Genomic DNA, 22,223 nt, shown 5'->3' with positions numbered 1-22,223 from the left:
TATATTACATGAATATCACACTTTAGCATAGGCATTTGTTTATCAATCAGTTGTTTTGGCATAATAACATGAATCCATGTGAGAGAGTCAACTCTGTTGTTCCAGACTTTTTCCATCATTGCAACATCTTGACCGTTGTTCAAAATAAACAGCTGGTTAGATACAAATAACTATTTTTCTAAGTGTTATAATATTTAGTATAAAATGCTCAAAAAAAGTCTTCTCCAACCAATCTCAATTGAACATGCTCCGATAAAACTTAACATTTTAGTAGGTATGAAATTCTCGTTGGAAATGGTCTTGTTAAGCATCCACATTTTTTGTACCTTGGTACAATTTTATGCATGATTTTACTCAAAAAGATATCTTTTAGATATTAAACATTGATGTCTTTGGACACAATGTGACAAAGAACTTGATGTTTTTCCCCAAACCAAAACTTCAGTTTAAGAAAAAAAAAAAAAAATGATGTGACAAGGACTGCTTCCCACAGGATGTGGTTGTGAAAACTCCCTCTAGGACAGGGAATGCTGCCATGCTGGCCACCTCAGGGCAGATCCAGGGTGCCACTGGAGAAATGTGGATATGGAGAACCTGGTGGGTACACGGACTCAGCCGCGATGGACAGTTCCCCCATGGGGGGGTCCCTATTCAGTTATTTTGCTTGCTTGCCCTGCAAGCAAAAGTGAGTCTGTACTGCACACGTAGCAGTTAACCAGCCAGTGAAAAAAGTCAGCCTGAGCCTAAGCTTTGTCTGGAATTACATGATTTGGTTGATCACATAATTTCAGGATTTGATGATGCTATAACCAACTGTGCTCCTTTTTTTGTGTCACACACTTATGGTCATGGAGATTGGCATGGCTGACCTTTCTCTTTAAGGTACAATTTTCAGATTTTCTGACTTCTCTTCTAGAATCCCTTCTTCATATTTCCTTCCTTGCTTCTTTCCCCCACCCTGTCTGCCCCATCCTGTTTTCAGTAAAACGACTTAAAATATGAGCACAAAACCATATCCTCATAGGCATATGTTTCTTATTCATCAGCTACATTTCTTCAGACACATCGAGGTCACTGTTCTTTTATTAGGTTAAGTTTTTGTGGTTTTTTCTTTCTAAAATGTCATGGTGAGCTGCCAAGATTGGAGAACAAAGAAAAGAGTTGGGTTTGAACTCCCTAGTTGCATCATGCATTTCTTATGGAGTGAATATGTTTTATTTTACTAATTTTAGATGATACATGCTTATATGTTTAGTAGAGTCTGTGAAAAATCCAAGAGTTTATTTCCCACAGGAATCTAAAATACATTAAACCTATGTTTGTTTTTTTATAAGACCTTATCTAAAACATTTTTAGGAAGGGCATGGTAGGGATGATAAGGGGATTGTGTGCAAGGGACAGAAGAAAGTTCTGGTGGCCCAAAACATGGGCAGATAAATGTTCTTCTATTCTACTGCTTGGCATTTTCAGGAAAACAGTGGATAAATCTAATAACATCTGTGCCTGTGTCTGTTTAGTCCAGTCCAGTGGTGTGCTGGTAAATGTTTAATAGGCAGCTCAATGCAGGGGTGAGGGGAGGCTGACAGGTAGTGTTTGCTCATTTCTGTAGTGTAAATACTCATACCACTGGAGTACTAAAACACAATAGGAAAAGGAAAGAGATTAGCAAAACCAAGTCTCACCTAGGCAATGGCAATAGAAATCCACATCATTATATAAAAGGGAAATGATAGTCAAATACATACAGTGCATTCTTCACAGTGTGCTCCGGTGACATATGACAGGCACAAGCATTGGCCTGTATCCACATCACAGGTCAAGAGTGGCAGACTCCCAAGGGGGTTACAGTCGCAGGCTGAAAGCACAGCATACACAATTATTCTCTCATTCTTAATTCCTCTACTCTTGTGAGTGTACTTAATAGCTCACACAAAGCAAGAAGCATAACTGCAAGAACACAGAGAAGCCTGCCCTGCCAGGTTTATTGTGTGCCTGGGCTGGTGATTATTGTATTGCATATAACCTCACAGAGGAAATCCTGTGTCAGATACTTCCAGAGCCTTATGTAGTTTTACTGGATGGCAATTAGGAGGAGACAAGTAGGTGTAGTTAGCTGTACATGCTGCAGTACTGGCACAGTAACCCTGAGTGATGCTGACCAGGCTGGGCAGGAGTTTCTGGGAGTCATGGTTATTACTGATGGCTCCTTCTCTGGCAGATGCATCTGGAATCCTGCTCTCTCTTCTCTCCCTTAGTACTTTGTTACTTTTTCTCTTAATGCCCTCCCTCCTTCTTCTCCTTTACCCATAGACATTTCTGAGCCCTTCATATGTTGCAAAGGCTAAGAAGACATGCTACCAGAGCAAGGAATACACTTGCAGCAAATACCAACATTCATGGAAATAACCCAAATGTCCCATTGACTAATGAAGGGATAAATGAAAGTGGCACCTCTGTACAATAGTATGTTATTCAGCAATAAAAAATAAAGACTGATGTAATCTGCAATATGGATAAAACTTGAAAACATTGCTAACTATACCATCTTAACCATTTTAAGCAGGCAGTTCAATTGTGTTAAGTACATTAACATCGTTGCATAAACAAGCTCCAGAACGTTTTTCATCCTGCAAAACTGAAACTCTATGCCCTTTATATAATAACTCCCCACTCCTTTCCCCCTCTAAGCCCTAGCAACCACCATGCTGCTTTCTGTGTGATTTTGACTACTCTGGGTACCTCATATAAGTAGAATCATATAGTCTTTGTCTTTTTGTGACTGCCTTCTTTTACTTTGCATAATGTCCTTAAGGATCATCCATGTTGAAGGATGTGTCAGAATTTTTTTCCTTTTTAAGGAAGAATAATATTCCATTGTATGTAAACACCATATTTTGCTTATCCACTCACCCATCAGTGGATACTTGGGTTACTTCCACCTTTTGGTTAGTGTGGCTATGAACATGGAAATACAAATATCCCTTCAAAGCTCTGCTTTCAATTATTTTGGGTATATACCCAGAAGAGGGGTTTCTTTTGTGGGGGGATGAAAATGTTATAAAATCGATTGTGGTGATGATTACATAACTTCCAATATACTAAAAATTATTGAATTGTTTACAGGGTGAATTGTATGGTATATAAATTATATTCAATAAAGCTGTTATGGGCTGGGCACAGTGGCTTATGTCTAGAATCCCAGCACTTTGGGAAGGTGAGGCAGAAAGATTGCTTGGGATCAGTTCAAGACCAGCCTAGGCAACATAATGAGACTCCATCTCTTAAAAACAAAAAATTAGATGGCTGTGGTAGCACATGCTTATACTCCTAGCTACTTGGATGCTGAGGTGGGAAAGTTGCTTGAGCCCAGGAGTTTAAGGCTGCAGTGAGTATGATTATGCCACTGTAAGCCAGCCTTAATGACAAAACAAGACTGTCTCTCCCCGCCCAAAAAAAAAAAAAAATTTAAAACTGCTATACACCCACACACACCAAAATAATGTTCAGCTTGTTCTTGGAGGACATCGGTTTAGTCAGAGAGTCAGAGAAACATGTGGAATGCTGAAAGGTATGATGGGAAATTGATTTGATATATAATTCATTATCATGACATTTAATTTTGCCATCAAACCCAAGAAGAGCATTTTATTACAGAAAGATTCAGCCCAATGTTCTCTAAACATGCAAATAATCCACAGTTCCATACATGGGCAAAAATATGGAGCAGGAGGCTGTCACCAAATGGAAATTATTTACCCAGGGCTTCTGAGGAATCTGTAGCTCTATGGAGGCCCGGAGCAGTTCTAAATTTCTGTGATCCTACAGCTCAGGGTTGGCTCATTTGGCCTCAGAAAACTGCTGAGGTTTTCTTCTATTTCCACTCCCCGCCTTCCCTGAGCTCTTTACTTTTTTTTCTTTACCAGAGAACATATGGATCAATATTAGAAGGGGTGTGAGAAGAAAGTGGAAACATAATTTAAAAAATGAAAAGAGGCTGGGCGCAGTGGCTGACACCTGTAATCCCAGCACTTTGGGAGGCCAAGAAGGGTGGATCACGAGATCAGGAGATCGAGACCATCCTGGCTAACATGGTGAAACCCCGTCTTTACTAAAAATACAAAAAATTAGTTAGGTGTGGTGGTACACACCTGTAATCCCAACTACTCTGGAAGCTGAGGCAGGATAATCGCTTGAACCCGGGAGGCAGAGGTTGCAGTGAACCGAGATCGCGCCACTGCACTCCAGCCTGGGCTACAGGGCAAGACTCCATCTCATAAATAAATAAATAAACAAACAAACCACCACTTGAAAACTGCCTAAGATGACATCAATCTTGCAGAAATGCATAATGTAATTTAATGGATTCATATGTAGAGGTCTAGTGGAAACCAAAAGAGCTTTTGCAACTTGGCGTTAAATTTCTTGGCATTTCCCTGTTTGTTCCAGTGGGGAAAATGTTAATGCCGCCTGCTGGTCCTTTATGATAAACCCAGCAAACCACAGAGAAAAGTTCTCCACTGGCTGGGCATGGTGGCTCATGCCTGTAATCCCAGTACTTTGGGAGGCCGAGGTGGGCAGATCACAAGGTCAGGAGATCAAGACCATCCTGGCTAACATCTACTAAAAATACAAAAAATTAGCTGGGCGTGGTGGCGGGCGCCTGTAGTCCCAGCTACTCGGGAGGCTGAGGCAGGAGAATGGCGTGAACCCGGGAGGCAGAGGTTGCAGTGAGCTGAAAGCAGGCCTCTGCACTCCAGCCTAGGCGACAGAGCAAGACTCCATCTCAAAAAAAAAAAAAAAAGTTCTCCACTAACCGCTTAGAATTTACGGGAACCAATATGTTACTTTTTAAAACCCAGAGGTTGGCAGGATTCTTAGGTATTCAGGATCATCAATTTTTAGGGCAGACAGAGACAGCCCCAAGCTTTAAAACAAATAGGGGCCAAGGTGGGGAGATCACTTGAGGTCAGGAGTTTGAAACCAGCCTGGCCAACATGGTGAAACTTCGTCTCTATTAAAAATAGAAAAATTATCTGGGCGTGGTGATGGATGCCTGTAATCCCAGCTACTCGGGAGGCTAAGGCAGGAGAATTGCTTGAACCTGGGAGGTGGAGGTTGGAGTGAGCTGAGATTTTGCCACTACACTCCAGCCTGGGCGACAAAGCAAGACTCCATTGCAAAAACCAACCAACCAACCAACCAACCACATAGAGGTTGATGGATGCTCGCCCCATCCCCCACCGTAGACTTACGCTGGCAGCCCAAGGGGTCAGTGGCGCTCAGTCCGTAGTGGTTGGGCTTGCACTGGTCGCATTTGGCTCCTTCCACGTTGTCTTTACAAAGGCACTGGCCGGCCACAGACCCTAAGGCAGGATCAGAGTGGCTCACACAAATACCACCAGATACAGTCCCATCAGGGTCACATTCACAAGCTGGGGACACAGACATTCATTATTTTAGTTAATTGCAAATTGTGGGAAGCCTGAAATATAAGCACAGCATTTTACCCTTGCTTTGTTTAAATAATTAGACCACTTGGCAAGAGCTATTCAGAAATGTCTCCTAGATCTCTAGCCTTGGAAAACTTTGAATAAATCCACACATATATTTTTAAAGGACTTTTAAATTATTCAAAAGTCAGAGGACCACAGGAAGACTGCTGTTATGACAATTAAGATTAGATTATGTTAAGAATAGATTGATTCTTCTGGGGATGATGAGAACGTTTTGGAATTAGGTAGATATGATGGCTGGACAACATTGTGCCGGTGAACTGCTGTTCATTTAAAAATGGTTAATATGTTATGTGAATTTCATCTAAAAATAGATTTTAAAAAGACTAAAGGTGAAAATAAGGTCAAAATCTCTGAAACCTGGTTAAAAAGTAAGTCTCTCCTCTATCACAGAAAAATATGTCACAAGGAAAAGTGACATTCTATTTTATTTTCCTTGGAAGAAACACCTGTAAGAAGGAAAGGGAAGGAATAGCGAGAAGTATTCATATCCTTGGTTTTGTTGGGGGAAATCTGCTGACAGGTCAAGATTTACAGAAGAGATTCTGGAAAATGGGAAAAACAGTCACTTGTAGCAAAGGAGCCATAAATGTAGCAACCTTTTTTCTGTTGTTGTTGCTGTAGACATTTAAACAACTCAAGGATGGGGTGTCATATGAAAAAGAATGTTGTTGACAGTTTGAATTAATTCTAGAGGGTAGAACCAGGAGAGAGTAGAAGTCACAAAAGGTAGCACTTGATTGAAGGAAGAACTCTCTAATAGTTAAGGCTGTCCAATACTGCAGTGAACCCCTCATCGTCGGAGGTGTCCGGGTAGATATTGAAACAGCACTTGTGGCTTTGGTATGGATGACAAATGTGTTGTTGGGCATTAGATGACCACCAAGGTCTCTTGTACTTTTGTGGTTCTGTGTTTCCATGGGCTTCCACTTTTAAGGAGGGCAATAAAAATAAAAAATATGAATATCCTGATTTTAAGGAATAGCCACATTCACATTTATACATGCTTCCTTTGGATTACTAAAAACAAAAATGTCAAGTCTAAAACCATGTCTATATAACCACCATTTAGGTTAGTGAGTTTAGTGGAAACAATTCAGTCAAACCAGTTGTTTCACATTATTGAAGCAACACGTGTTTGCTCTCTGACACAATCTTTCACATTTCAATCATTTGTTATTTGTTATTGTTTTGTGACTGGTGACTCACTATGAAAAAATAGCATTGAGTTCTGTTTAGTTTGCAAAAACCACAATTTTCTTCTAATTAAAGCCAGTTGCTTCCAGAAAGAAGGGAACAAACTGGATTCATCTTAGAAGTGGCCAAAAGGAAAAAGCTAAAATTTCTTTGGGAGACAATCAAAAGTATCAGTATTGAGTTCCAGAGAATAATTTAATTATGCACAGAAGTATCCTTTGGGAAAGAGATGTGGGAGTGTAGATAGTAAATGTTCTTCGAAACAGCCTTGTGTCATGACCTTTAGAAGTCTAATTAAATGTCTTGGTGTCACATAATTCTAGCAAACTTTTATTATCAGCAGTTGAGTCTACCAAATCTTGCTTTTCTATATCAAACTTAATGGCATCTTAATTGTAGAAAACTTAAAATTAGTCAACCCTTATGCCTGGAATCTGCTTATGTAAATATTTAGGTTCGAACAAGGACAACTTAGAGAAAATTTGTATGAGAATGCTAATCAATCTTCAAATACACATTGTTTGTATATATACACATAAACATTTGTTGAGGTAAACTAGGAGAAACTGGAGAAACTGGAGTGTCTCATGATAGTAGTTGGTTACAAACTCCTCATCTACCTTTTATGGAAAAATTCCTTGTTTACAAATAATGACTTCTTAGTTTCATACCAGGAGTACTAGTTTTCTTTCCAAAGCACTATCAAGTTAATACTCAGTGGTTCTTAAGGAACAAGACTTTGATTGATGTGCTCAAAATATTTGGTTTATTATTTCCAAATCTCTTTCCAGATTCCTAGATTATCTGTTTCAATAATTGTCTGATTCTACCCAAGAGAGCAATTTAATCTTCTTTTATAAATACATAGCTTTTAAAACAATAACAGTTATGTGTGTGCATGATTACAGATTGTGGTAAAAACTGTAGGATACTTAGGAAATTGCTCTAAAGAAATACATTTTCTGAAAATCTAGTTCTTTATATCAATTTTGAACACGTCATGTAAGGTAAATTTTATATAGTCAGGTGCCTACTGAGTAATCTGAGCCAAAATATTTCATTGATGCATTGTCTATATTGTGATCACTTAAAGTTTGAAATCTAGGACATTGAATGTATTCAGATGGCCACTGAATTACACTGTATAAGAATTCATTTTATGTACTATTATTATATGAAAGTTGAAGTTAGATTTTATAGCAGCTTCCCTGCCCCCACTTTAGCATTATTTGGATATACCCTAAGAAGCGGAATCCCTGAGTAGTGGGAGAGGCAATTCTCAATGGGTGCTGGTATCCTGAACGTTCTTGCTAAGTGTGCCAGCCGTGCAAGGCCCCACTGGCTCTTTATCTAGCCGTTTCTTAGAGTTGTGCTTGCAGCAAGCAACCTTGAGGGATGGAGTGGCATCTTCCCCTGCATAAAAAATAGGCTTGCTTCCACTTGCTATAAAGCAATGAATCCTCCAAGTTCAGTGTTCCTCAGCTGTATCATAAACTCACTAGATGCGCACTATTCACACGGTATCTTTTCTGTCACTCCCATGGGACATGGGGACATGGAAACTCAGGCCAATACAATGATCTTGTTGCTTGCTATGCCATGAGTTATAAAGTCTTTTGTATTTGGCTCAAGAGTTTTGTGTCTTCTGTTATCCATGAAACAATAACAGGCCAACTTGTTAGTCTGCAAGTAGAGTAAGATTTCAGACCCAGTTACTGACACTGGGTATTTGAAATCAGGTTGGAGTATTTCTGTAGGCAAAAATGTATAGCAGTGATGGGACGAGAGTGAGCAAGCAAGGTGGCTGGGGTATAACATTTAAGGAGGTACCCACTCTCAGATTTGTGCAAGCAGCAAGTGTTAGCCCTACACTTCCATCACCCTGATAGTGAGTTCTTCCTTACATTTTAGAACTTAAGTGCCTTCCTTGGCTCACTGTAGTCCCAGCCCTGCAGGAAAATGCAAATTAAAACAATGATGAGATACCATTTGATTAGTGAAAATTAAAGTGTGATAAAACCAAGATAGCAAAAATTGAAGTTTGACAAAATCAAGTGTTGGCAAGGATGTAGAGCCCCAGGAACTCCCATTTACTATGGTGTGAGTGGCCAATGGCATATTCACTTAGGGGACCATGTGGCGTTATTTAATCAATTTGAAGTCCATACTCCATGGCCCAGAAATTCCACTGCTAGGTATGTCTCCTAGGGACAAAGTTTGCATAGATGCACAAGGTCACATACACAAGAATGTTTACTGCAGCATCCAAAGAAAAGTGAACAAATAAGTTTTGTCATACTTAAAGGAAAAAATTCTATAAGAAATTAAAATGGAAGAACTAAGGCTACCTAATATGGAGAAGTCTCAAAAAAATAATGTTGAATGAAATACCCAAGTTGCTGAAAGACACATACAAAATGACATCATCTATCTCAACTTTGAAAACATGTCAACATATACTGTTCGTAGATAAAAACATATGTGAAAGTGTGAAAAAAATCATGATAATGCAAAATATATGAGTTTACCCCTAGCAAGGAGGGTAGACAAATGGGACAGTTGTGTATCTGAGACATCGATACAGTGCCTGTCACGTTTTATTAAAGTCCCGAGAGTGACAGGCTAAGACTGTTTTAGAGAAAGCTGATGGTGATGTATAAAGGTGTCTATTATATTATTCTCTATTATTTTGTACATGCTCGAAATATTTCATTTAAGAAGTTGAGATTCAAGATAAAAGATTTTTAAAGGTTTTTAAAGAGCGCAAGTTAAGTAACATGTTAGCTTATGCATCTTAACAGCAAAATTGAAGTATCTACAGCCAGTCGAATGTTTTAGCCAATTTTACCACTTTGGTTCCTCCCCCAGCAGGCTTCCATGATACTCAAGGTGTCTGCCTCTCCTCGTGGAATCCTGCATAATTTCCTAACTACCAGGACAGACACAGATTATTTGGATCAACTTGTTTGCAGAAGGACAAGCTCTTAAAGCTGAGGTATTTTTGCAATCCTCCACTCCCCAAAACAGGGTAGTCTGGAGATGCCGTTAAGCAGAGGGGGCGCGGGCAGTCCGGGTAAGATCAAACTGAACTTGGCTCAGACAGCGAGTAGGATCCAGGCAGAGCCCGGGGACTCACGAATGCATGCGTAGGGATCTGAGATGGTCTTGAGGGGGTCCCTGTAGAAGAGGGGCCTGCAGCGGTCGCAGTGCTGCCCCTCAGTGTTGTGCTGGCAATCTTCACACACGCCCCCGCTGAGGCCACCGCTTGCCAGGTACACAGTCAGGTCGAAGTGACAGCGGCTGGAGTGGCTGTTACAACTGCACGCTGAGAGGAGAAGAAAGTGACTGAGAGGTGGACCAAAGCCTCGGGTGGCACAGCCAGCACCTCTGCACTGGTCAGGGCACCCGTTGGTCCTCCGCGTCCTCCTGCCACTTTGTGTTCTTTGTATAGATGTACCAAGAAAACAAAGGGAGAAAATGTGTGCTCTCAGGAGATCTTTCTAGTACTCTGATTCTGCTCCTACGCTTTCTATAAAATGTGCTCCCGATACGTTAAATATGTAGTTTTAAAAAATCAAGTGAACAAAAGTAAATCATTTCGGTGATCTAAAGTCACAGAGTGCAATATTTGTGGTATTCATTAAAGGATGCTTTTACTGACTTACGCTTTGTGCAACTGAAATTTTTACATGAAATGTTCTGCATGCTCTGGGATTCCTAGAGAAGACGGCAAAGCTCAATCGGCCGGGCCTCTCTTTCCACATAAGCAGGGAGCTGCAAGGGCTGCGGTCAATTTTATCTCATCTGAGGCTGGGCCAGAGGCCTGGAGGGAAAGGCAGTCTGTTTGGAGAAATTTGTCTTCATGGTAATGTCTACACTGTTTGTCTTTTTGGTTCTTTTCCTGTAAACAGTCTAAGGTCAGGCTGCATTTTACTGGGTCTTGTATACTGTGACTCTCATGGATGAGGCTTTTTTATTAGAGCTCTTCTAGGGACATTACATTCCCTCAAATTCTGTTTTTCCTAGTCTGGGAAAAGAAATTGAATAACAAATTTGTTTGGAAGTTCATTAAAATTCAGAGGCAGCAAACATGTTAGCGAAAACAAAACCAGCATCTTATTAGCCTGAATATTTTATTTAAAACAATACAATAGCCTGTCAAACTCAATACTGGGCCTCATTTCTCCTATTATTCTACTGATGGGTTTAAGGTCATGCTCATGGAATGTATGACTATTCAGGATGACAGTCCAGATCTCTGAACCAAATCTAGTGTTCACCAAATTCTTGGAGTTGCCTTGTCCCTGCTGATATTGCCATTACTTGGCTCCGTACCTCTACTGGAAGGGTGCCACACAACATGCTTACTGTTTCATTTTTAAAATTAAACAATTTGTGGTGTGAGGGTTGCAGAAGTTGGCAATTCTTCTATGTGAGATAATTGGGAACATCAGGATATCACACTATAGGAGCTGGGAGGACAGCCTCACCACTTTGGTGCCTGCAGCCCCACAGAAATGAACAAAGCATTTCTCAAAATAAGGAAACTCAGAGCACACTCAGTCTATGCAGGGAACTGAGTTTCACCCACATCTGCAAGCGTTGTCCTGGAGGTCTGCAGCTGGCCTCCAAGGAGCATCCTGGAAGAAGTCCTTGCATCTCTCACAGTTTGGACCATCTGTATTGTGCTGACAGACACACTGACTGTGAACCTGCATTGTGCAATAAATAGAGCATTAAAAGAGGGCTTGTCCTTGGGGACATTGGGGTTCTTTAAATGGGAAATGAAATACCAGGTCCTGGTACTTCTCTGATCCTTAGTTTCCCGTATGTTAATTACAATACCGACCTTGACTGTCTTCTATTATTTTCTTAACTAGTTTTAAACTTTATAAAAATTTAAAAAGTTCAGTGAACTTCTAAAATACAATACTGTTTTTTGGCTTTTCTAAATTCTAGTTTCAGGGCAGCACATTGCAGCCCTCAATAAAGTGAGGGACAGGATGGCTAAGGGGTTTGTGCGGAGTTGTGGGGGAGTGGTATATGGGATTGTTTAGGAGCGTAAGAGAAAAGAGGGAGTTAGAAAAGGGAACGAAGCTGAAGAAAGCCATGTGATTTTCCTGGATTTTCCCAAAATGCTCTAAATGACCCACATGTAGAGAGAGAAGTTCTGTTTCCAGTGAATGGGAAACAGTGTAGCTGAATGGGAAGGCACACTAGCTCAACATTAAGCCTTGTGTGAGTATGCCTAATAAACAGTTGACATTTATTTAGAAGACACACACCATGGTGGTCTGCATAAAACTACAACTCTTCTACAATATCTTTTAAGGCTAGTGCCCCCAGATGAGAGAGATCTGCAGTATTAAGACACAGCCATTCCCAGTGTAAGAATGCTACTTGGATTGAACATTTTACAACATCAGATATTCCTGAAATACCTTAGCACTGACTACAGGGTCTTGCACACAAAAGTCCTTCAATAGATTTTTGTAAGAGAATGAATGTGAAATTATTAGGTTGTTGCAACAGTAATTTCAGATTTTGCAATTAAAAGTGATGGCAAAAACAGCATTTTTGCACCAACCCAATATGATCCCTCTCCACCAAATCTCCATGCTCTACAAAATAAATGAAAAGAAGGCAAGATGAAGTATCTTGAAATCCTAAAGTATAAATTCTGCTCACTAGTTCAATGATGTTCATATGCTGCAGAATCCACAAGCACCTGTGGCTGGAGGAACTGGAGGGCCCTAGGTGGCCTATTAGGATAGGCTGAATGGCACCCACCTAAGCATACAACTGGCACTTAGATTTGTTGATCTCCATGTGGAACACCTCATCTACATTCAGCACCAGGTCACTGAAAGGCAGGTAGGACAGCCCACTGTTCTTTCGGATTAATAACTCACCATTCCAGGAGGGCTGAAAACATCTCCCCGCACCTTCTGCATAGGGCGACATTCGCTAGCATGGCCATTGCAAAAGCAGCTTCCCCGAACAACCGTCTCGTACAGAGCATAGTAGTATTTATCAAGGGAATCATTTTGCCTCCTTCCAAGCAAAGTATCCCCAAGGGTGTGGAGCTTGGTAAAGTTTATCCTCAGGTTTGTCAATGTCACAAGGTCTAAAGAAAGGAAAATAATGAATCAAAGTGAATTTGAGGTGCATCAGTTCAAGGGACTCTTCTTTACTGATATACCCTTAATATACTATAGAAAAGCAATTACAGGCCCAGTGTGGTGGCTCACGCCTGTAATCCCAGCACTTTCGGTGGTCGAGGCAGGAGGATCCCTTGAGCTCAAGAGTTCAAGACCAGACTGGGCAACATGGTGACACCCTGTCTCTACATAAAATACAAAAATTAGCCTGGCAGGGTGGCACATGCCTGTAATCCCAGCTACTTGGGAGGCCGAGGCACAAGAATTGCTTGAACCCAGGAGGCGGAGGTTGCAGAGAGCTGAGATCACACCACTGCACTCCAGCCTGGATGATAGAGCAAGACTCCATCTCAAGAAAAAAAAAAAAAAAGAAAGCAATTACAAGGAATATGCCAAACTTGAAATTTTTTTAAAGCTGATATGAAAAATATAAAGGAATTCATACCTTGGATGTAGGGGCTATAAGGGTTTTCAATTTCAAAACTGGGATCCAAAACTTTTAAAACAACCTGTAAAACAAATATAGATAAATTTATAGTATATTACCTGAAAATGTAATTGTCAAACACACTTTTTTTTTTAAACCTCCGAGGCTCAAGCAATCTTACTACTTCAGCCTCCCAAGTAGCTGAGACCACTGGCATGTACCATCACGCCCAGCTAATTTTTAAAGTTTTTTGTAGAGGTGGGGTTGTTCCTATGTTGCCCAGGCTGGTCTCGAACTCCCAGGCTCAAGTGATCCTCCTGCCTCAGCCTCCTAAAGTGCTGGAATTACAGATGTGAGCCATCACACCTGACTGTGAAATGCACTCTTACGGAAGAGACCCTGATCTTACAAGAAGGCTGAGCCATTTCTTCCCAGCTGGAACAGAATACAGATTATCATTTGGGTTACCATATGAATAGAGGTACCAAGAGCAGAAATAAATGAAAGGTATTAATCAGTCATTTCTGGCTTTTTATGTACAAGTGGTTCATACAGGCAGAAAAGGCAAAGAGAACACTTATGCTGGATTGGGATGGAGTGATGGACAATTTGGCAAGCCATGATCAATTTGGATTTGGTGGGGAATTCTGGAGCTGTCTTCTGCCACTAAATCTTTCTGCTCTACTTGATAAAATAGTACCTGTTCAATCCCACTCACTCCAACCTTCTGCCAGGCACCAGCTTTGCTCAGAGGGTTGTTCTTGGCAGATTCCCCTGGGGTGGTGGTTTACAGAGCACAGGGATGAGATAGCTAATGCCAGGCTGCTGCTAGCTTACATGGCTCCTCTGCAAGCTTTAGAAATGGGTGTTCCTTCTTCTGAGTGCCTGGGGCCATGGTGTCCCGTTTAAGTTTTATCCCACTCCCTCCTTCAGCTGAGCACTCTTGTGCAGGATTGCTTTTAAAAACGTATTTAGTATTTATTTGGGACTCATTTCAATTTAGACACTTTCATTTTTAAAAAAGCAACAGTACAAATTATGTTGCAGTAAACACTATCAAAATTTTTTCATTTAATTACATTTTTTAAAAGTTTAATTTATATAAAATAAATACAAGGAAGGAAATGCTACCTCTCCACCTGTTGAGGGTTCAATATCCGAGTATTTGGAGTCACAAACAATGTCTCCCACTCCCTGGGCCTGGCCAGATGTGATGTTAGGAAAGGAAGTGGCACAGTCTTTTGCAAAATATTTGAACACTTTCCAGGTGTGTCCATAGTCTGTGGAACGTTCAACTAACATTGCAGCAGGCCGAAAAGTCTAGGAAAAATGAGTAAGTTGGTACATTTCACAAAGGCAGATTTTATTATCGACTTCAGATTGAATATTTATATTTTCTAATTCCATTTTTAAAATCTTTAGGTGTATCTTTTTGTTGTTTGTTTTGTTTTTGAGATAGGATCTCACTCTGTCACCCAGGCTGGAGTGCAGTGGCATGATCTCGGCTCACTGTAGCCTCAACTTCCTAGGCCCAGGTGATCCTCCCATCTCAGTCTCCTGAGTAGCTGGGACTACAGGTGCATGCCACCATGCCCAGATAATTTTTTTGCAGAGTCAGGGTTTTGCCATGTTGCCCAGGCTGTTCTCAAACTCCTGGGCTAAAATGCCCACCTCAGCCTCCCAAAATGCTGGGATTTCAGGTGTGAGTCTCTGTTCCTGGCCAGGTCTGTCTTTTAAAATCTACTACACAATACACACACCACAGTCTGTTTTCAGTATTTATGAGTACACACTTTGTCCTCATAATCTAATTACATTATAAAAATGTTTATGGCATTGTGAATTATTAATGAAGAAAGATGGCTTATAAATTGAAAAGCTAATGTAGTTAATACTTTACAGCAATTTGTTGTGATTTTCTTTGCCAAGCATGCTTTTCCTCTGGCAAACTTATACATCCTTCAAACCTATCCGTGAAGTTTATCCTGGTTCCCCACAGCAGATTTAGCCCCTTAAATTTCCCAGCATTTTAAATCAATCATACTGCTAATTCTGTACTTATCACTTTGCATTATAATTTTCTATTATATTTATATGTTTGTATCCATGACTAGATTGGGAGTTATTTGGAGACAAAGACTGGTTTTTTTTTTTCATTTTTTAAATTTCGTATTCATTTTTCCTTACCAAAATGAGCATAAAGTCTGACATCAAAATTAGAATTTTCCTGAATGATTAAAGAAGCACTATGGCACAATGATTTTCTCTGGCATCTGACTAACCTTAGTAAAGACTCTTTGTTCTTTCCCCTTGATCACAACCTTTCCATATTTACCTGAATAATTTCCAGTTCCTGCCCTTTTCTCCCAAAAATTATCTTTATAGTTTCTGTGGTTCCTATCACCTCAGTACTAGGAGTTTTCCTTTTCTCTGTGTCTTCTAATTTTTTAAAAAATCATATAGTCATGGCCATTGATTTTTAAAAAGTGTTTGTTTTTCTTCATGTAAGAGTCAAAGCTCAGGTGGCAAAGGTCAAGTCTGAACTTATTCTGTTTTTGTTCACTGCAAGGAAGCAAGGCAGTGAAATTCCAGATAAACACTGAGCATTTGGGGAATAGATAAAAGAGGGGCAGCAGGCCTATTCGTCTGTACCTTAAAGGTCAAGATAAGGTGGCTGAACTGAAATAATGCCTCTAAGTCCAGTCTGATGCTGACATCATCAAGACCTAAGGAAGAATCCAGAAAGAAGAATATCAGTGAATTTGAGAGACTCCTGCTTATCATGTTAATTCCCCACTGTGGCTTATCTGTAATAAAATCTCTTTGATGCCACAAGGCTGATGATCACTCTTCCCCATCTGTTGGAGTGGTATCCCATGCCACTCCAAGCCGAGGAGGTGTGGAGGGCAGGATACGTTTGACCCTGACAGTGCCCACATCTGTGTTTTAGTGGCAACACACATGGCCACTATGTGGCAGCATTACATATAACCAAGGGAGCTTCAGGACATTTGCCCTAGGTGGAAAGAGAGAAAGAGAGGTTTCATTTCCTTGTGCTAAAATCTTGACTACACATAAACATGAGCTAGCTAGCCAGAGGATGGTAAAAACCAATGCACCCGTTTCTTCCAAGAGTTGCTAAAAGTCATTTGAACTAGAATTTCATTGTCACCTGGCATATAACACAACTTGGAATATTCCCCTTGGAGTGGGGACCTGTGGGCTCTTCTGTGGCTGAGGTGGTGGCAGAGGTACCCTGGTCAGGGTTTTACACTGAGCTAGTTATGATCCATCTCTAGCACAGATGTGGGGTATCAGTCCTAACCTGGACACAAAAGAAGCCCAGATCTCTCTAGAGCAGCACTGTCCAACAGAAATAGAATATGAGTCATGTATGTAATTTTAAATTTTCTAATAGCCACATTAAAAAAAGTAAAAAGAAACAGATAAATTTGTTTGTAATAATATACTTAAACCAACATATTTAAAAGTTACTTTGACATATAATCAATATTTTAAAAGTTAGTGATTTTTTAAAGACAGAGTCTCGCTCTGTCCCCCAGGCTGGAGTGCAGTGGCAGGATCTTGGCTTACTGCAACCTCTGCCTCCTGGGTCAAGGGATTCTACTGCCTCAGCCTCCCGAGTAGCTGGGACTACAGCCTTGCTCCACCATGCCTGGCTGATTTTCATATTTTTAGTAGAGACAGGGTTTTGCCATGTTGGCCAGGCTGGTCTCAAACTCCTGAGCTCAAGTGGTCTGCCTATCTTGGCCTCCTAAAGTGTTCGGATTACAGGTATGAGCCACCGCACCCTGCCAGAAAATCAGTGATTCTTTATTATACGTTTTCTCCCAAACTATGTCTTAGAAATCTGGGATGTTTTTACACTTCCAGCCCATCTCAGTTTGGATTAGACATGTTTCAAGTGCTCACACTGGACAGTATGGCTCCAGACGACTGTGGCTGGACTACAGTGAATCGGGGTTCAGCCTAGAGTTCTAGGGTGAAAAGCTTAGGGACGTGTTTGCTGCTAAGTGGGCAGCCACATTGCAGGCTCAGTGTCAAGGGTCCTAATCCTTCCTAGAAAGGAGATCTGTCCTTCTCTCTAAGGTGCCTGGTTGAGAATCCTTGCTCTATGTCATTGGCTTGGACAGAGTGACATTCCCTTTGTGAGGAGATGTGGAACAAGTGTTAGATGTGGGGGTCAAAACAGCCATTAAGCAAAAATGGCACCATTCATCAGGAGGATAGGTGGCTGTGGAACAAAACACCTCATATTCATTAAGGAGAGTCCAGCTGGAGATCAATAACTAGGATACAAAATGAAATGGCATTTGGTAGACACCAGTCAATCATTGGTCAAGTAGATGACATAAATAAAACAGCCTCATATTATGCTCATATTATGCTTGCCCTAAACTATCTTATGTATTATTATTATTCCCACACTCCCTTCTAATGGTCTAAAATCTCCTAAAGGAAATACATTCAGGAATTTGTAGAGAATAGAGGAATTATAGTCCAAAGGGCAACACATATCAATGTAGTGAATGAAATCGTTTTGTGTGGGTTAAGGAAAACTGAAGAGTTCTAGGCTAGTGTTAAAGAGGGGTCATCAAGAGTAGGCAAGCCTGCATTAGGAAAGTCAGGCCTGGATGGATGTACATTTGGGCACATGAGGCCCATGGCTGGGGGTGGGACATGAGGATCCCTGATCAGGTCCACATTTATAGTGAGCATCTAGGAATCCAGATGGTCAGTGCCAGTGTAGGCTCAATATCACAATTGTTCACAAAGAGAGAAAGGCATACATCCAGGAAGGAAAGAACTTCAGTCTGTAGCCAGCTATCCTTTCAATTCAGATATTTCACTTTGGCTCACAGCAAGAAGCAAAATGTTCTTTTTGTCTTTCCCTTCATGTGTTGAAGGAAAAAGCACTTGGCGCTAACTCTCAGACTTCCCCTGGCATTATTCACTCGGTTTACATCAGTGTGTTTTGTATTAGGTTTAATTTACCAACACTTCATAAACTTTCTTCTTCGTATTTTTTTTTTTTACAAAGAACAGAAGGATGCAGAGATATTTTCTTCCACATGGAAAGAGTGAAACATTCTGAGTTATGTGCTTAAAATATACTTTGATATTCCCGTAAAGGAAAGTATTCTTGTTAAAACGAAAATAAATTGTGTTCTTGTATGGGTCTCTATATTCTTGGAGGATACTGTTCCATTCCAATATAATACTTTGCTGTGACATTATTAAACCCATACAAGGAAGAGGTGTCATATTAAAATATTGAAGAAGTAAACAACTGGAAAAGAACTTAAATCATACCATTTTCAGACTGCCACCATTTCTTTTCTCTGTCTGGTTCAAAACTTACAATGACATTCTCAATGGTGTGGCTGTTGGGTTGGGCGTATGGATCATATGGAAATCTAGAGTCACAGATGAAGCATTTTTGTTCCCCCTGGAAAACACTGTCATTAAAATTAAAAATAAGAGTTGGAATTACTTATTGTTCTTCTAAATTAAAGGCAAGCTGTACTTACTATATTTGTCTTCCAAACTGGCTAAAAATAAAAAGCAGAGGAAATAACAAGACATCAAAATTCCTATCAATAGGTGCCAAAGTACAACAACAAACTATGAATTAAAATTTTAGAAATTGATACATTTGGAATAAAAATGTAAATTTATGCAAAACTCATTTTCTGTCATATAAGAGGCAGAGGACCTGGAAGTTATTTTAAACTGCCACAACTAATATTAAGAAATAAAAAATTAGAAATAGACCTCTTAGAAGGTCTTAGTGAATTGGAACTAGTTTTGCTTAGGATTTTTTTTGTTTTTGTTTTTGAGACAGAGTCTCACTCTGTCACTAAGGCTGGAGTGTAGTGTTGTAATCTCCTGGGTTCCGGAGATTCTCGTGCCTCAGTCTCCCGAGGAGCTGGGATTACAGGATGCACCACCACACCCGGTTATTTTTTTATATTTTTATTAGAGACAGGGTTTCACCATGTTGGTCAGGCTGGGTGTTGAACTCTTGGCCTCAAGTGATCTGCCTGCCTTGGCCTCCCAAAGTGCTGGGATTACAGGTGTGAGCCACCACCCCGGCCTGCTGAGGACGGATTTTTGAAGGTTACAACGCAAAGCCTGGCCTTTGAGTTTGCTTAATTTAGTGCGTCTACTTGCAGCTGTACTTGAAGCTCCTAAGGGGCTCTACAAGGATTTCCAAAGCACTGTCAATGGCCTGCAGTTATTCCTGGCTAATACTCAGGGAACTCCGAAGGAGCTCTTTTGTAAAGCTTCTGGGAAGTGGGGGCTGGTCATTATAACCTGTGCCGAAAATTGCTTACAACAGCATAGGCGCTCAGCTGGTGGCACTCAGTGCACGTTACTTGTATGTCCTAACCATGGCTCACAAGGCCCAACATGATCTGGCCAGGGCCACTTCTTTGCCTTTGTGTCTACTTGGCTTTTCACTCCCTTGACTCTGGCTACACATGCTTCTTGCTGTTTTTTAAGCACTTAGAGTCAGAAGAGTTCAAGCTGTTCTTCCTCCCAGCTAGTCTTATCTCTTGCTCTTTCCCTTCTTTCAGGTTTCTGATTAAATGCCTTCATTTCAAAGAAACATTCCCTGACTACCCTATCTAAAATGTCACCATCTTTTCACCCCCATGGCCCTCTGCCACTCTCTATTTTTTGTCCTACTTTATATTCCTAAGCCCTTATCACTACTTGAGGCTATATTATACAGTTGTTGGTTTATTGTCTGTCTCCATAATAAGAATCAAAACTGAATGAGGCAAGGACTTGGTTTTGTTTACTGCTGTATCCCCACACTATTACTGCCTAGAATAGTGTGTGGTACATAGTAGATGTTCAGTAAAATTTATTAAATGCAGGATGATTTTAATTATTATTTCAGCTACCGTCTGTCAAAACAAATCAATTCTTCAAGAGATTCATATAATTATTGTATCTTAGCATCATTGGTCACTATAGACCTTATTGTTGAAGAAAGCCAAAATGCCCTTCGAAACTTAAGGCAAAATGGATCTAAATAAATTTTGCATAGGGGCAGGCTCATCCCAGTGACCAGTAGAAGCTTTGTGATTCTATCAAAAGTGATGGTTTTCAAATAATTTCCAATAATATTATGGAAATTACTTGAGAAAATATTTAACTTCAGGGCGTGTGGGCCATTTTTTGGTTAACATTTTAGAAGTATAATCTTTGATGAGGTTGACTTAAGAGAATGCTTAGTTGTAGCCACTAAATGTGAGTTCCATCTTGGATAACTTAATAGGTCAATGTTGACTGGAAGATTCTGAACAAAATGTTTTGTTTGGTAGCTCTTTCTTAGGTAACAGATGGGAAAAAAATCATCCTCCATGCTGCATGTATGTTTGTCTAGACTAGTGGTCATAGCCCCTCCTATAATACATTTTGTCAGCCTGAAATATTTTGAGGGTTTTTTCCAGCTCTAAGCTTTCTAACATTTCTGTCATTCTCTAGACAAAAGAAGCCTCCACAGTTGGAGTTACTTCTATTTTTGGTGCTGTAATTTTGAGATATAAGAACACCAATTTCTAATTATCATGAGAGCATGTTGGCTCAGGCAACAGTAAGTAAATGCCAGTGGTTGGAGAACAAGATAGGTGGTGCTCGTATTGGAAAGTGGCGGTGGCTCATGCCTGTAATTCCAGCATTTGGGAGGCTGAGGCAGGCGGATCGCTTGAGCCCAAGAGTTGGAGACCAACTTGGGCAACATAGTGGGACTGGTCTCTATAAAAATACCAAAAATTAACAGGGCATGGTGGTGCTTGCCTACTCCACCAGTAGGTGGAGTAGCCTCCCTTACTTGGGAGGCTGAGGTGGGAAGATCACCTGAGCCTGGGAGGTTGGGGCTGCAGTGAGCTGTGAGCATGCTACTGCATGCCAGCCTGGGCAACAGAGTGAGACCTTATGTAAAAAATAGAGTTGAGAACCACTTCTTTGTCCAGAGCACCTGGACTTAGTAGTCACCTGGCCTAGAGTTGAGCAGAACTTCTACCATGTAATTTCCTTGCACATGTAGAGAATTTGCTTTCTTACACAAGTATTTCCCAAACTTAGAACAGTGATATGCACCCAAGTATTGTCTCCACTTATTTATAATAGTCACCTTTTACTAGAAACCAATTTGAATACAAAGCATTTCCCAGAGACTTAAACAGTTGCTTTAAATGAACAATACATGGAAAAGCCTGGACCACTAACGTTAGGCTTATGTCCAACTTCCTTCCTGCACATCCTCTCATTTAAGGGGTGGACGTGATTACCTCAGGGTTTTCGGTAGGGATGATACTCAGATGACCTTGGATGCTTGTTCCGTTGCCAGTACATGGAGAGGAAAAGAAACCTGAAAAGCCACTGATCCTTTTATAAAGTTGGTCTTTAAGGGGAAAAGGCATAAAAATATGTTCACACTGGGAATTTATGATTTTTAGACAGTATAACTTCCAAGTGGTATTATGTTGGTGTATAATCTGTTCAAAGTTCTACACCTCCTCCATCTCTAATTAAGGCAGAGCAGTGAGGACTCATGTTCAGCATAATGGCAGCAGACCCGGATGAATCTTCAAACTTCATTAAATGAGTCAATTATGTTTGCTCTATGGGAGAGGCTAAGGTAGCCAAGTAGACCAGTAAATTTGATAGTAATTCCCTACAAAGACTAACCAAAAAGACTTTTATGTCTTATTCTGAAGGTAACATGAAATGGAAATTAAGCAGATCTTCTTTATTTTTGATTAGTTAAGGTTTCCTGGACTTTGAATTATGTGAGCGTTGGCTCTCTATATCTGCGGGTTCCATATATGTGGATTCAACCAACCAAGGATTGAAAATATTTGGGAAAAAATATCAACAATAAAACAA

At 40.4% G+C, this 22,223-nt stretch overlaps 1 protein-coding gene across 1 annotated transcript in view; it reads right to left on the bottom strand.

Moving 5' to 3' along the window:
- Window positions 1-22,223, bottom strand: part of LAMB4 (laminin, beta 4) — a 122,917-nt gene that overhangs the window by 86,541 nt on the left and 14,153 nt on the right. The window contains exons 4-12 of the mRNA XM_011948223.1: window positions 18,633-18,768; window positions 15,951-16,024; window positions 14,430-14,618; window positions 13,317-13,380; window positions 12,623-12,837; window positions 11,302-11,422; window positions 9,847-10,035; window positions 5,253-5,432; window positions 1,746-1,855 (exon numbers count right to left, since the gene is read on the bottom strand). Coding sequence (XP_011803613.1) covers window positions 1,746-1,855; window positions 5,253-5,432; window positions 9,847-10,035; window positions 11,302-11,422; window positions 12,623-12,837; window positions 13,317-13,380; window positions 14,430-14,618; window positions 15,951-16,024; window positions 18,633-18,768 — 1,278 coding nt within the window. The remainder of the gene's footprint in view (window positions 1-1,745; window positions 1,856-5,252; window positions 5,433-9,846; window positions 10,036-11,301; window positions 11,423-12,622; window positions 12,838-13,316; window positions 13,381-14,429; window positions 14,619-15,950; window positions 16,025-18,632; window positions 18,769-22,223) is intronic.

Source organism: Colobus angolensis, unplaced genomic scaffold (genome assembly GCF_000951035.1).
Source record: "Colobus angolensis palliatus isolate OR3802 unplaced genomic scaffold, Cang.pa_1.0 Scaffold275, whole genome shotgun sequence".
Classification (NCBI taxonomy): Eukaryota; Metazoa; Chordata; class Mammalia; order Primates; family Cercopithecidae; genus Colobus; species Colobus angolensis.
Note: the sequence above shows the minus strand (reverse complement) of the source record. Positions and strands in the feature narration are given on the sequence as shown.